General features: G+C 33.9%; 1 protein-coding gene across 2 annotated transcripts in view; it reads left to right on the top strand.

Annotated features, from left to right (window-relative positions):
* fat2 (FAT atypical cadherin 2) overlaps window positions 1–16656 on the top strand; it is a 112701-nt gene that overhangs the window by 56808 nt on the left and 39237 nt on the right. For both annotated transcript variants that reach the window (XR_009120410.1, XM_058058907.1), the window contains exons 13-16: window positions 5419–5618; window positions 7213–7366; window positions 8558–8791; window positions 10667–11056. Coding sequence is in view for 1 of the 2 variants with exons in the window: in XM_058058907.1 (XP_057914890.1) it covers window positions 5419–5618; window positions 7213–7366; window positions 8558–8791; window positions 10667–11056 (978 nt within the window). In the remaining variant the exon portion in view is untranslated. The remainder of the gene's footprint in view (window positions 1–5418; window positions 5619–7212; window positions 7367–8557; window positions 8792–10666; window positions 11057–16656) is intronic.

Genomic DNA, 16656 nt, shown 5'->3' with positions numbered 1-16656 from the left:
ATTTCTGGAAAATTTCAGGAACAATGGGAATTTGGGGAATGTATGAAAATATAGTCATTGTGTACTGAATGATCAGAATATTTCGATGTTTTACTGGTTTGCGTTGGTTGGGAAAACGTGGAGTAGTAAGAATGTAAACGTTCAACGGGAATTCTTGTTTTTGGAAAATGTGGAATTTTGGGAATCTATCACCTAAAGTGGAAAGTTGTCAGTGGGAATGTCCTTAATGAGCTGCCCTGAATCTTGCAAAAAAAATTATCCATTCATTGTCAATGTGAATTTTGTTCACAAGGTCAGGAGAAAATGTTTTTCTGGAAAAATTTTTGGAAAATTTCAGGAACAATGGGAATTTGGGGAATGTATAAAAATATAGTCATTGTGTTCTGAATGATCAGAATATTTCGATGTTTTACTGGTTTGCATTGGTTGGGAAAACGTGGAGTAGTCACGTACACGTTCAACGGGAATTCTTGTTTATGGAAAAAATGTAGAATTTTGGGAATCTGTCACCTAAAGTGGAAAGCTGTCAGTGGGAATGTCGTTAATGAGCTGCCCTGAATCTTGCAAAAATTCTCCATTCATTGTCAATGGGAATTTTGTTCACAAGGTCAGGAGAAAATGTTTTTCTGGAAAATTTTAGGAACACTGGGAATTTGCGGAATGTATGAAAATATAGTCATTGTGTTCTGAATCAGCGGAATATTTTGATGCTAATCTGGTTTGGATTGGTTGGGAAATGTGGAGTAGTAAGAATGTGTAAGGTCATGATTGGAATTATTCACCATTCCATGGATAGAACACGGCAAAAATTGTATGAAGTTCTACCTGCAGGGTTTTTTTTTTTGGGGGGGGGGGGGTCTGCATACTGATGCTTCACAAGCCTAAAGCCCCGTCACTCATGTCGGTCGGCTGAATGTCAAGAAGCTTTTTTTTTTAGTGGATGAAGAGAGACGGCATCGCTCCATTTTTTTCCCGTCCTCCCAGACAATCCGATGACGGAAAGAAAAGCTTTTCCAGGTTGTTTAAAGCTGGCACCGTCATTACTTTCACAAAGGCCCTCCAAAAGCAATCTTTTCCTCACCTCTCAAAGTTAACCCCTTAAATTCCAAAGGCTTTTTTTTGGGGGGGGGGGGGGGGGGGGGGGTAAAAGACAGAATAAAAGTCATACACACCCAAAGTACTTTTACTTTCTTATGTAGTTTTGTCAAATTTTCTGTTATTATTTCCAGTAATTTGGTAATAGGAGTCTAAAGGTAAATATAGGGGTGTTACCTCATGTCAAGAGGGCTCTAATAATGTTTAAAAAAACATATTTAGAGGGTTGTAAACAGGTTTCTTATGTAGTTTTGTCTAATTTTGTCTTATTATTTCTACTAATTTGGGTAATAGGAGTCTAAAGGTAAATATAGGGGTGTTACCTCATGTCAAGAGGGCTCTAATAATGTTGAAAAAACCTATTTAGAGGGTTGTAAACACGTTTCTTATGTACTTTTGTCTAATTTTCTGTTATTATTTCAAGTAATTTGGGTAATAGGAGTATAAAGGTAACTATAGGGTTGTTACTTCATGTCAAGAGGGCTCTAATAATGTTTATAAAACATATTTAGAAGGTTGTAAACAGCTTTCCGATGTAGTTTTGTCAAATTTTCTGTTATTATTTCTAGTAATTTGGGTAATCGGAGTCTAAAGGTAAATATAGGGGTGTTACTTCATGTCTAGAGGGCTCTAATAATGTTTAAAAAAACATATTTAGAAGGTTGTGAACAGGTTTCTTACGTAGATTTGTCAATTGTTCTGTTATTTTTTCTAATAATTTGGGTAATAGGAGTCCAAGGTAAATATAGGGGTGTTACTTCATGTCAAGAGGGCTCTAATGTTTAAGAAAACATATTTAGAGGGTTGTGAACTGGTTTCCTGTGTAGTTTTGTCTAATTTTACCGTATTATTTCTATTAATTCAGGTAATAGGAGTCTAAAGGTAACTATAGGGGTGTTACCTCATGTCAAGAGGGCTCTAATAATGTTTAAAAAACATATTTAGAAGGTTGTAATCATGTTTCTTATGTAGTTTTGTCTATTTTTCTCTTAATATTTCTAGTCATTTGGGTAATAGGAGTGTAAAGGTAACTATAGGGGTGTTACTTCATGTCAAGAGGGCTCTAATGTTTAAAAAAACATATTTAGAGGGTTGTGAACTGGTTTCCTGTGTAGTTTTGTCTAATTTTACCGTATTATTTCTATTAATTCAGGTAATAGGAGTCTAAAGGTAACTATAGGGGTGTTACCTCATGTCAAGAGGGCTCTAATAATGTTTAAAAAAACATATTTAGAGGGTTGTAAACAGGTTTCTTATGTAGTTTTGTCAAATTTTGTCTTATTATTTCTACTAATTTGGGTAATAGGAGTCTAAAGGTAAATATAGGGGTGTTACCTCATGTCAAGAGGGCTCTAATAATGTTGAAAAAACCTATTTAGAGGGTTGTAAACACGTTTCTTATGTAGTTTTGTCTAATTTTCTGTTATTATTTCAAGTAATTTGGGTAATAGGAGTATAAAGGTAACTATAGGGTTGTTACTTCATGTCAAGAGGGCTCTAATAATGTTTCTAAAACATATTTAGAACAGCTTTCCGATGTAGTTTTGTCAAATTTTCTGTTATTATTTCTAGTAATTTGGGTAATCGGAGTCTAAAGGTAAATATAGGGGTGTTACTTCATGTCTAGAGGGCTCTAATAATGTTTAAAAACATATTTAGAGGGTAGTTTTGTCTAACTTTATTGTATTATTTCTATTAATTCAGGTAATAGGAGTCTAAAGGTAACTATAGGGGTGTTACCTCATGTCAAGAGGGCTCTGATAATGTTAAAAACCATACCTAAAAGGTAATGGACAGGTTTTTCATCCTCTTACTATGAAAATATTCCATTTAGAAATAAGAAATCTGGCAGAAATGTAATTACTAAGGTTGCGGTCTGGAGCCAATTAACGGCAATAAACGAGGTATTACTGCACAACATATACTTGTGTGTACATTACTGTGTATTCATGATATTTCCTGGGCGTTTTTGCCATCTTCTGATATTCTGCAAAATGTAAACAGACATATTTGTTAAGTCCTGTGGTGTGGATGGAAGTTGATGTTTTTTTTTTTTCTCACACTGCAGTAGAAAATGTGTGTTTATGAAAATATTCATGTTCATGTGGACCTTACATTCCCGACATGTGCTTCTGACACATAGGTGTGCGTATTGATTCAAATATTCATGCATTATTCAACACAGAAATGAAAAGCTCGGATGTTTTTCTTTTTTGCCGTGGAACAAAATGGAGCATCTTTTTTTTTTTTTTTTTTTTTTTTCTTTTCCCTCCCTAAAGTTTAGTATGAATTTATAAAGAAGTCATTGTGCATTCTAGCTAATAATTAAAGAAATGGAAATGAAACACCCCAAGGAGAATTTAAAAAGCACACAATAAAGTGCTTCCGTCTGTGATGTTAATAAAAAATGTTCAAAACCGGCAGCAACAAAGTCAAACAGCACTTTTTTCAATTGTTCTTCAAAAGAGGTCATTTATATTCCAATAAAGAAGAATTTTGCTGCTTTAAGGAATTGGACCTAATAGCGGCGGAGAAGCGATGCTTTACTGCTGCTGGAGCCAATTCGCCTTAATTGAGTACAGCAACGGGGAAGCAAATTTACATGAATAATAAATGTTGGCGATTCTACACAACCGAGGAGCTCGTTTCGGTGATGCTGCCGCGTGATTCACGTCCGAACGGAAAATATTCATAAATGCACAAACCCTACAAAGGGAAGTTGAAGGTAGCATCAGGGTGTCGGGGGACTTTGGTGTGGTTCAGATTTTCACTCGACGCCCCCCCAAAAATGGTTATACACTGATTTTGGATCAACATTTACAATAAATGTCCCTTCTCTCACTCCCCATTGATGAATGATAATGGAAGATGGAAATGGGAGTGAACCATGGTGCATTCAGTGGGCGTCAGACAATCGCCACACACAAATAACATTATCAGTGAAGCATACACACAAAAGCATGTACAAATTATGTTTTTTTAAACAGTGGTACAAGTATTCTGTACAATATACTCTGTATTATCATATATTTATTATAATAATAATAATAGTAATAACGGATTCCGTTTTATATAGCAATTTTCAAGGTTCTGTCAAGAGTGAATTGAAGCTATTATTATTATTATTATTCACTGGGGGTGATAAGGTACATCTGCGGTCACAGCTGCCTTGGGGGTCAGACCCACAGAAATTTATGAATTATAAATTAAATTATAAATTAAAAAAAACACCAACTTATAAATTACTTCTGACTTAGACTGAATAACGGCCTCTTTTAGGGGAGAGAAAAATATTTTAAATAATTTTAATATAAATAAATAATAAATAATAAATAATAAATAATAAATAATAAATAATAAATAATAAATAATAAATAATAAATAATAAATAATAAATAAATGTGCTAATAAAATAATAATAATTTTAAATCTTTTTAATATGGCATTTTAATTTTGTTTATATTTAAAAAAAATAATATTTTGTATATACGTTATAGTATATATTCATATCTATTTTTATTTCACATTTTTACATATTTTCAAATATTTTAAATATTTTTTCATTTTTTTGAATATTATTTATATATTTGGGTTTTTTTTAAACAAAATCAGCAAAATTGCAGAAATTTGCGAAAATTTGCAAAAATTTGCGAAAATTTGCAAAAATTTGCGAAAATTTGCGGAAATTTGCGGAAATTTACGGATTCTGAATCGCAAATATACAGGGATCCACTGTAAATATCAAGATATAAAAACACCGAATCAGGTTCATTTTTTTTGGTTATCAATAACCTGATTGCGAACTCTGGTACAGTGGTACGAAAAAGTATCTGAACCTTTTGGAATTTCTCACATTTCTGCATAAAATCACCATCAAATTTGATCTAATCTTTGTGAAAAGATCACACAGTCAAGAAAAATGTCAAGAAAAATCACACAGATAAGAAAAACAGTATCTGCTTGAACTAAAACCGCCCAAACATTTGTAGGTTTTCATATTTTAATAAGGATAGCATGCAAATAATAGTTAATTCTGTTTAACACACTTTTTAACATTATTAGAGCCCTCCAGACATGAAATAACACCCCTATAGTCACCAAAGTGGTTTAACATGGAGATGATTCATGTCATATCACGTCATTTTGTTGTCATGGAGTTGTGACATGGATTCAACGGGGCATTTGAGGTAATTAAATAGAATTGTTTCAGTGGAATCAAACATTCCACCACCAGCCTGAATGTGGGTTGCGTGATTCAAATCGCAAGAAAGACCAGGTGGTGTGTTTGCTCCTCATGCTCGCTGTCTGTCATCGCACACCCAGATGGAGACCCGCTGGGCCAGTTCGCTATCATCCATCAGGACGAGGGCGAGTGGGGATTGATCGCCAAGGAGCCTCTGGACCGTGAGGCCACAGACGGATACGCGTTGAGGATCACTGCCACCGACGGGAAGTTCCAGACCCCAGTGAGGGTGGACGTGCACGTGTTGGACGTCAACGATAACAGTCCTCAGTGTGAACAGGTAAAGGTACCGTGGGTTCTTGGTCTTGTTGTGCTTCTTCATGCTTTGGAATGTTGAAGAAAATATTTGAAATGTTTGCAAAGTTGGAATATTATGAGATTGTAGGAGACATAAAAAAATCCCCCCAAAAATAAAAAAAATCCCCAAAAAAACAAATAAACTAGCTTATTAGCCTGCTTTTGCCCTTTTAAATAAAATTTGTCAGAGCCTTTTTTTGTAAAAAAAAAAAAAAAAATCTATAAAAAATTTTTTTTTAATCTAAAAAAATATAAAATTATTTAGGGGTTCTCAAGAAAATTTGAGGAGGGCTGGGGCTGGAGATGCACAGGATATAAATGATTGTAGGAGACATGAAAAAAATCCCCCCCCCCCAAAAAAAAATCCCAAAAAACAAATAAACTAGCTTATTAGCATGCTTTTGCCCTTTTAAATAAAATTTGTCAGAGCCTTTTTTGTAATAAAAAAATAAAATTATTTAGGGGGTCTCAAGAAAATTTTAGGAGGGCTGGGGCTGGAGATGCACAGGATATAAATGATTGTAGGAGACACCCCCCCCCCCAAAAAAAAATCCCAAAAAACAAATAAACTAGCATGCTTCTGCCCTATTAAATAAAATTTGTCAAATACTTTTTTTTTGTAAAAAAAAAACAAACAAACAAAATATATAAAAAAAAATTCTAAATCTATAAAAAATATCAAATTATTTAGGGGGTCTCAAGAAAATGTTAGGAGGGCTGGGGCTGGAGATGCACAGAATATAAATGATTGTAGTAGACATAAAAAAAATCCCCAAAAAATCCCCAAAATCCAAAAAAACAAAAACTAGCTTATTAGCCTGCTTTTGCCCTGTTGAAAAAAATTGTCAGAGACTTTTTTTGTAAAAAAAAAAAAAATCTATATATATATATATTTTTTTTAAATCTATAAAAAAATATCAAATTATTTAGGGGGACTCAAGAAAATTTTAGGAGGGCTAAAGCCCCCCTAAAATAGGCCTAATGACTCGACTGGCGTACGTGAAAAAACATGAAAAACAGAAAAATGTTAGCAGTAAAACAAAGACATATAAACTCTAAAATAAACTTGTTATGATTTTTAATATTTTTTTTGACAGCGTCCCTTACATTTACAGTGATCACTTGGTTTACATTCGTACTTAAACTGAAACGTTCAAAAACCAAGGCAAGAAACAAAGTGATTTCCTCCTAATCAACCAAAAATATCAATATTTGCCGAGAATTTGCATGCACAATAATTCAAAATGAGTTCTAAACGCATGGATCGTATTGTTTATGCTAACTTTTTTATTAGATGATTAAAAAAGCCATCTAAAAATCCGAACTAAAACTAAAATCTCTTACCATGCTGTTAACTACTCCCTTCAGAGAGCAGCACAAACTGGGTCTAACAAGGACACAAAAACGCTGCACAAATAATCTGAGAGTGTGTAGTTTAAGACAAATTATAGCTATACTTTAACATGAAAATATTCCATATATTAATAAGGAATAAGGGAGTGATAAATGAAGAATTACTGTAAAAGTACAGTAAGTATATATCCTGTTTAAAGTGAAAAACGTGACTTTGCTTGCAGTTGATCTACACGGAGACGCTGATGGAGAATTCTCCCCCCGCCATGTTTGTTCTGAGGGTCTCGGCATCAGACGCGGACTCCGCCGCTAACGGACAGATCTCTTTTAGCCTGCACGGCCCCGACGCAGACAAGTTCCGTCTGGACCCGAGGACAGGTAGGACAAAGGGCGGAGCGCCGCTTTGGAACGATACCATCAGGAAGCGGCGGCTCAGAGGAGAGTGGAAAAAATGTCCGTGTTTTCCTTTAATCCCCGTTTCTGACATCCATCATACTTTGGTTGTGTCATAACACTTGGATGTCTTGGAGTGATAACCGTATCCGGGAAAGATATCGCACGATATCGGAGTCGGGATGAAACGTAAGGGTCGTTTGAGGATGCGTGTTCCAAGTACGATTACTTTTCCGTCAAATTTTTATTTTTAAGGTAACAAAATATTGTGTGTATTATGATATGATATCCCATCATATAAGCTTGTCATCACATGCTAGCTTATCACCGCTTCAGCTAGGGTGGGGCGGGGGCTGGGGGGGGAGGGTCCTTTTCCACGTAACAGCTTTGTTGGTTAAAGGTTTGAAAAAAAAAATTAATTTTTTTTTTTAAAAAAGTTAAAATTGTTTTAAGCCACCATTAAATTAAAGTAAAATAAAGTAAAGTAAAGTAAAGTACACACAATCTATACTGCAAAACCGCTGTTCAAGCTCTGCAACCATTCTGTCAATTATACAGTGCTCAATTATATAATAAACATTATTAATTAGCCTAGAGTTATTACTATCATTATTTTTCCTCTTCTGATTATTACTATTATTACTTATTGGCTTGCTTATTAGCCTGATTTTGCCCTATTATATAAAATTTGTCAGATTTTTTTTGGTGAAAAAAATTTAATTAAAAATTTAAATAATTTTTTTTATAAAAATAAAATTATATAAAAATTTTAAAAAATATAAAATTATTTAATGACGCCACTGGGTTTGAATCAAATTATTTGGAAATAATTTGGGTCGCTGCATCGCGGTTGGTTAGCGGTTAGCGCGCAGACCTCACAGCTAGGAAACCCAGGTTCAATTCCACTCTCGGCTATCTCTGTGTGGAGTTTGCATGTTCTCCCTGTGCACAAGTGGATTTTTTTCTTCCTCCCACATTCCAAAAAAAACATGCTAGGTTAATTAGCGACTCCAAATTGTCCATAGGTATGAATGTGAGTGTGAATGGTTGTTTGTTTATATGTGCCCTGTGATTGGCTGGCTGGCCACCAGTCCAGGGTGACCAAAATGATTGGTTGTAGTCAAATATTAGCATTAGCCGTGTTTACATAACAAACATGTTATGGACCCTCCGCAGGGGAGCTGTTCACCCTAGCGGTGCTGGACAGGGAGACGGTATCCGAGTACACCCTGGCGGCGACGGCGACGGACGGCGGCGGCCATTCCTGCCAGACGGACATCCGATTGAGAATCCAGGACATGAACGACAACCCTCCTCGCTTTTCGTCCAGCCGCTACGAGGTCACCGTGTTCGACAACACGACCGTACGCACGCCTATCGCCGCAGTCTACGCCAAAGACGCGGACGCAGGTAGGCCACCGAAGAACCCGAAACCAGGTCTAGACACGTACAGCTCCCAGGTCCTTGCAGGGTTTTGAATACCAGGCCTGTCTTTTGTTTGTTGAAGGTGCTAATTGTCATGCTAGACATAATAGCACACTGTGTTGGGTCTTTGTCAGCCGCCCACCTGATTGGTACCACATTCCAGGTGTGTGTGTGTGTGTGTGTGTTGGGAAATCCACTATCAATCTTTCCACTCCAACGAACGCCAAATAAAAACCGACAACATCCCAATAATTTTTATTTGTGAACAACGCTGCTATTATTCGCTAGCTCCTGTTCCTTCTTGTCTCGACAGATTCCCGTGTGTGTGTGTGTGTGTGTGTGTGTGTGTTGAAACACCAAAGTAAAGCGACAGCGCACACGCACCCCCCCCCCGTCTGATTCAAGCCATTTTCGCCCCGAATGTTTCATCATCATCCTTTAACGCCACTTGAGAAGAACATGAAATGTGCCAACGCCGCTGACTCACGCTGATGGAAACGCTTCAAAGCGCTAAAAGTACCTCACTTGTGACCCGCTAATGTTGGGGGGGGGGGGGCAAAATGTTTACATGTTGACTTTTAAATGCAATGTTTAGGTTGACATTGTGTTTTATATTCTAACTGATGTGTAAGATTCATTTTTTTATTTTCATTTTCTTATTTTCATCGTTTTCATTTTCATCATTTTCTTATTTTCATTTTTATCATTTTCATTTTCTTATTTTCATCATTTTCATTTTTATCATTTTCATTTTCTTATTTTCATAATTTTATCATTTTCATTTTCTTATTTTCATCATTTTCTTATTTTCATTTTCTTATTTTCATCATTTTCTTATTTTCATTTTCATCATTTTCTTATTTTCATTTTTATCATTTTCATTTTCTTATTTTCACTTTTATCATTTTCTTATTTTCATTTTTATCATTTTCATTTTTTTATTTCCATCATTTTCATTTTTATCATTTTCTTATTTTCATCATTTTCTTATTTTCATCATTTTCTTATTTTCATCATTTTATCATTTTCATATTTTCATTTTTATCATTTTCATTTTCTTATTTCCATCATTTTCATCTTCATCATTTTCTTATTTTCATCATCATTTTCTTATTTTCATAATTTTCTTATTTTCATCTTCATCATTTTCTTATTTTCATCTTCTTCATTTTCTTATTTTCATAATTTTCTTATTTTCATCATCATTTTCTTATTTTCATTTTCATCATTTTCTTATTTTCATCATTTTCTTATTTTCATCATTTTCTTATTTTCATCTTCATCATTGTCTTATTTTCATTTTCTTATTTTCATCTTCATCATTTTCTTATTTTCATTTTCATAATTTTCTTATTTTCATTGTCTTATTTTCATTTTCATCACTTTCATTTTCTTATTTTCATCATTTTCTTATTTTCATCATTTTCTTATTTTCATGATTTTCATCTTCATCATCTTCATTTTTATTTTCTTTTTTTTAAATTTTCATTTGTTTAGGTCACTGTGAGAAAAGTGAAATAAAACTCTATTAAACTCTATTTTTTATTTCTTTTTTCTTCACTATAAAGCATCTTTGAGTACTTAGAAAAGTGCCATACAAATAAAATGTATTATTATTATTATTAAATAAAACTAAAAAAATAAAATAAAACAAAAATAAATAAAAATGATTCAATAAAAATAAAATGAAATTCCCAATATACGAGCTACAAAAGTCGGACTGAATTTCTACAGCTACGCAGCTGTAGAAATTCAGTCGGGACGCCCCAATTGGTGCACTCGTGTACTTACACTTCCACTTTTGAGTGCATAAGTGTGTACTCTAAATTCCAACTGACTCCAGTATGTATTTTTTCCCAGGTATCAACGCGGAGGTACGGTACTCCATCCTGGCCGGCGACGCCGGCTACTTCTCTTTGGACGAGTTTTCCGGCATCCTGCGACTGGAGCGGCCCTTGGCCCCTGACACGCCGCCCAGTTTGGAGCTGAAGGTGAAGGCCACTGACCGAGGCCTCCCTCGACAGCTTCACTCCGTTGCCACGGTGACCGTGGACGTGGTGTCCCTGGAAGACTACCAGCCCGTCTTCCTGAGCGCAGAGTACACGGCCCAGGTTCCCGAGTCTTTAGCCGTGGGCTCCGAGGTGCTGAGCGTGTCGGCCCTGACTAGAGACGGCTCGGGGCCCGATCCCGTAGTCTACCGTATCGTGTCCGGGAACGAGGACGGACGCTTCCTGCTGGAGCCAAAAACTGGTAAGAAGTACTTCGATGTATTCTGTTTCACTTTGGTTCCTAGTATCCTATCCACTGGACTCACTTAGGAAAACGACGAGTAGATAAAAAAAATGTCGACTTTTGACACGCCACATCGTCCGCCGGCTTGCTCCTCCCCCTACGAACCTCCCTTGAGATTTCACATCAACATTTTCTTTTTTTTAAATTTCAGTTTAATTTAAATTAATTTTCTTTCATTCTTTCATTTCACATCAACTTTTTCAATTTTAATTTAATGACATTTTTATTTTTTTTCATTTTTTCATTTTATCATTTCACATCAACATTTTCTTTTTTAAATTTTAATTTAATTTAATTTAATTTAATTTAATTTTTTTCTTTTTTCATTTCACATCATTTTCTTTTAATTTAATTTAATTTAATTTTCATTTTTTCATTTTTTCATTTCACTTCAACATTTTCTTTTTTCATTTTTTCATTTCACAACATTTTCTTTTTTAAATTTTAATTTAATTTTTTTCATTTTTTCTTTTTTTCATTTTTTCTTTTTTTCACTTTTTCATTTTTTCATTTTTTCATTTTTTCATTTCACAACATTTTCTTTTTTAAATTTTAATTTAATTTAATTTTTTTCATTTTTTCTTTTTTTCACTTTTTTCATTTTTTCATTTTTTCATTTTTTCATTTTTTCATTTTTCATTTTTCATTTTACATCAACATTTTCTTTTTTAAATTTTAATTTAATTTAATTTATTTTTTTTTCATTTTTTCATTTCACATCAAAATTTTCTTAATTTAATTTAATTTTCATTTTTTCATTTTTTTTTCACATCAACATTTTCAATAAAAGCTGTCAATCAGTTCCACAATCGGTTATCCATTCAGAAAACGAAAATATCCAACTGTTGTTTTTTACGTCTCGACTCGCCGGCCGGCTGATGTTTTAGCAATTTGGCGTAACAAGTGCGATGAAGCGATGCCGAGGAGTAAAGTTCTGTTTTTTAATGTCGTGTTTTCTTTTTAGCTGGAGAGCAGCTGAGTTGCCTCACAGCACAAAAACAAACCGAAATGACTTCACACTTGAATCCATATTTGTCCCTCCAAGGCGGCCTGGGGGCTCAACTCCGTCTGCTCTTGTGGTTTTTTCACTTATTGATTTATGCTAATCGTACCGCACATTTAAATAAATCATTGTGTAATATCAACGCCTGTTTGTGCGCAGGGGCGTCACTAGGTTCCGAGGACGGGGGAAGCTTATGCACACAGGATAAGAATGAATGTAGACTTTCAAAAAAAAAAAGTTTTTTAATCCAAATTATATTATTAATTAGCCTATTATTATTACTATCAACATTATTCTTCTGATTATTACTACTATTAATAGTCGTAGTAGTTTGGTAAATTATTTTTCCTTTTTTGAACATTTTCAAATCCACTACTTTTTATTTGCATATTTACATATTTTTAAGAAATGTAAAAATTAAATAAAAAAAAACCAACCGGAAAATTAAAAAAATATATAATACAAAAATTACAACGAAATGAGGACTTTTTTTGTTTTATTTTTTATAAACATTTGTACAATTTCTAAATATATGAAAACAAAATTTGCAAAAAATGAACGATTTGAAGAAAATTTCAGCAAGTGCAAAAACATTTAATTTAATTTTTTTTAGTGTTGTAAACATTTGTAAAATGTAGATAAAATATTTCTTTTACAAATATTTTTTTATTTTTAATCAATTTGTTGTTTTTTGTTATAATAAAACAAAAATTAGAGCAAAATGAGGACATTTTTTGTTTTATTTTTTGGTTTGTAAACATTTGTAAAATTTCAAAAATATATGAAAAATAAATTTGCAAAAAAATGAAGGATTTGAGAAAATTTCAGCGAGTGCAAAAAATTTTAATTTAAATTTTAGTAATTTTTTCAACTCTGGACCAATCACCAGGAAACTAAAATTTTTTTTTTAATAAAACAAAAATTTGAGCGAAATGAGGACATTTTTTTGTTTTATTTTTTGGTTTGTAAACATTTGTAAAATTTCAAAAATATGTGAAAACTAAATTTGCAAAAAAATTGAAGGATTTGAAAAAAATTTAGCAAGTGCAAAAAAGTTTTATTTAAATTTTAGTAATTTTTTTTAACTCTGGACCAATCGCCAGGAAACTAAATTTTTCTTTTTTAATAAAACAAAAATTAGAGCAAAATGAGGACATTTGTTTGTTTTATTTTTTGGTTTGTAAACATTTGTAAAATTTCAAAAATATATGAAAAATAAATTTGAAGGATTTGAAAAAAATTTAGCAAGTGCAAAAAATTTTTCTTTAAATTTTAGTAATTTTTTTTAACTCTGGACCAATCGCCAGGAAACTAAAAGTTTTTTTTTTAATAAAACAAAAATTAGAGCAAAATGAGGACATTTGTTTGTTTTATTTTTTGGTTTGTAAACATTTGTAAAATTTCAAAAATATATGAAAAATAAATTTGAAGGATTTGAAAAAAATTTAGCAAGTGCAAAAAACTTTAATTTAAATTTTAGTAATTTTTTTGGACCAATCGCCACGAAACTAAAATAAATAAAATAAAATAAAAAATAAAAAAATATTAAAAAGTAAATAAAACTAAAAAACTAAAAACTAAAAGGGGAAGTCCTCCAGGATCCGAGGCTCCTCCTCTTCCTGTGGATGTTGGAGCTCATCGGTAGTCTCTCGGCGCTTCTAACGATCCATGTTTTATTGCTTTTAAGTCAGCGTGTGTACTTTTGGAGTAAAACTGCAGTTCTTAACCTTATTTTACTTAATGGATTTCTGCCCTTCGGACACTTCTTAACGGGCCTGGCGCCGCCGCCGCCGCTTTGTCCAATAAATCGTTAAAAGGCGGGGCTCTGCATCGGTGCTTGTTATCTGAGACTAAACTTCTGGAACCCCCCCTCCTCCCGATGTAGCGATAAGACGATGAACGGGGCAGCACAAGAACTAACATCGGCAAAAGGTTGGCTCGGAATCTTGATGACTTTCGACAGGAAGTTGTTTTTTTTTTTATTCATGATGCGAGTCGACGTCCGTGCGTAGAAAGAGTATGATGTTCCAGCGAGCGAATGAGATGTGAAGCGTCTCAACAAAGCCGCACCTCAGGCAGGAACACTTTGGAGGTTTGGGCTTTTTTGATCAAAAGTCAGCAAGCAAATGAGGAGAGTCATCCCGAGGCCGGGTTGCCGTCTCCGTAACCCGGGGCAACAGGCCGGGATGAGGATGAGACAAATACTATGGAACAGGAGGACTTCAAGTTAAGTGGAAGTAAAAGGGACTCAAACCCGCAGGGCGTCCAAAACGTACCTGGCAACATTCGCATGTGAGGGGACATTTGGGGAAAATTAAAAGGAAATTTTTATTTTTACCAGAATTAAAGTCCAAACTGTTTACAATGGTGCAACAATGTTATTTTACTACTGTGCTTTTATTTTGAAGGCCTGCCTTGATGTGATTAGCCACTGTTGCCCAGACTGGAATCTTCATATTTTATTTTTTTTTAACAAATTGAAAATATACGGGAAAGGATTACGACGGGAGAGTACATGGAAAAAAAATAAAAACATTAATATAATTAATATAATATTAATATAAAAATATTAATAATATCAAAAATACATTTATGAATTAACAACTTTATACTGCATAATATACATAAAAAATACATTGAATTACATTTAATTTATATATATATATATAATCCAATATCAGATAAAATATAAACCTATATTTTAAACTATTACTTATGAATATTAATACATTATATTCTTATAATAAACATAATTACTAAATAGAATAAAATAATAAAAATAATTACTAAACAAACAAGTAATAATGACATTCAACAATGTATATATAATCCAATGAATAAAATATAAATCCACATTTTAAAATATGACTTATGAATATTAATACATATTATATGCATATAATGAACATACAATAAAATAATAATAATAATAACTAAACAAACAAGTAATAATGACATTCAGCAACAATTAATTATTTATTTATGTGCCCTGTGATTGGCTGGCCACCAGTCCAGGGTGTACCCCGCCTCTCGCCCAAAGACAGCTGGGATAGGCTCCAGCAACCCCCCGCCCCCCCGTGCGACCCTCGTGAGGATAAGCGGTAGAAAATGAATGAATGAATGACTTATTTTCTCTTATTATATCTTCCATACTGGGTAATAGAAGGATACAGGTGACTGTAGGGGTGTTATTTCATGTCTAGAGGGCTCTAATAATAATAATAATAATAATAATAATAATAATACAAAAATAAAAAATAAATAAAATAAGAAATATATAAAATTTTAAAAAATAAAATAAAAAAATATCGATAAAAAATACAAATAATAAAAAAAAATACAAATAATAAAAAAAATACAAATAATTTAAAAATAATAAAAAAAAAAATTTGGGTAGTGGTTAGCGAGCTGACCTCACAGCTAGGAGACCAGGGTTCAATCCCACCCTCGGCCATCTTTGTGTGGAGTTTGCATGTTCTCCCCGTGCATGCGTGGGTTTTCTCCGGGTATTCCGGTTTTCCTCCCGCATTCCAAAAAAACATGCTAGGTTAATTAGCATTACTCCAAATTGTCCATAGGTATGAATGTGAGTGTGAATGCTTGTTTGTCTATATGTGCCCTGTGATTGGCTGGCCACCAGTCCAGTGTGTACAATATGACTGTAGGGGTGTTATTTCATGTCTAGAGGTCTCTAATAATAATAATAATAATAAATAGGTTTTCTGTGCTGCAAAACTACAAAAATATTTGATTATTCATAAGAAATCAGATTTTTTTTGGAAATTGACTTATTATGGTCGGGTCGATCCAACCTAATATTATTATTATTAAGACTTTATTAGCATGCAATAATGCTAAACTGCCATCTGGTGATTGTAGTCCTGCAGGTTGTTGACACCAAATTTTGTGGCCCCCGGGAGTGGAAAACTTTGCCCAGGCCTGAGCTTGGATCTTGCATCTGTTAAGGAGCTCGCAAGTGTACACGGCTATTGTTGTGTATGTGTGTGTGTGTGTGTGTGTGTGTACGCACACACAACGATGCACACGAGAGTCATTGAGGTTTACGGTGACAAAAACTTCCCGCCACTTTGCTCCTTGTGGGAAGTCTCATCACATCACGGCATGCAGATTAAAGTCTGGCCACGACATAAAACTCGTATACGGGCTGCTACACACACACACACACACACACACACACCATAAGTGCTAGCTCCCATTAGCATAATCACAACGACAAACAGGACCGTAGCAAGCCGCCATGTCAGCCTCTGGTGTTTTGTAGCGTTCCGCTGACAACATGTAAACAGGAAGTCATATTTGTATGATCGAGACAACAATTTACACCACAAAAAGAGAACGTCGTCGTCCTTTATTGAGCAGACGCCGACTCAAAGTAGTCTCGGCGTCGGTGTTGCTAGAATTCATTTAAGCAATAAAGCCCAAAGCAGAAAAGACGCATGTGAAATAAATCCGAAGGAATAAGTTGAAGCAAAACGAGAGAAGGTTCCGTCTCCAAAGTCCCGTAATTGGATGGGAGAGACGCAGGAAGACAATA

This window comes from Doryrhamphus excisus, chromosome 2 (assembly GCF_030265055.1).
Source record: "Doryrhamphus excisus isolate RoL2022-K1 chromosome 2, RoL_Dexc_1.0, whole genome shotgun sequence".
NCBI classification, from domain to species: domain Eukaryota; kingdom Metazoa; phylum Chordata; class Actinopteri; order Syngnathiformes; family Syngnathidae; genus Doryrhamphus; species Doryrhamphus excisus.
The sequence above is the reverse complement of the archived record's forward strand: the minus strand, read 5'-3'. Positions and strand labels throughout refer to the sequence as shown.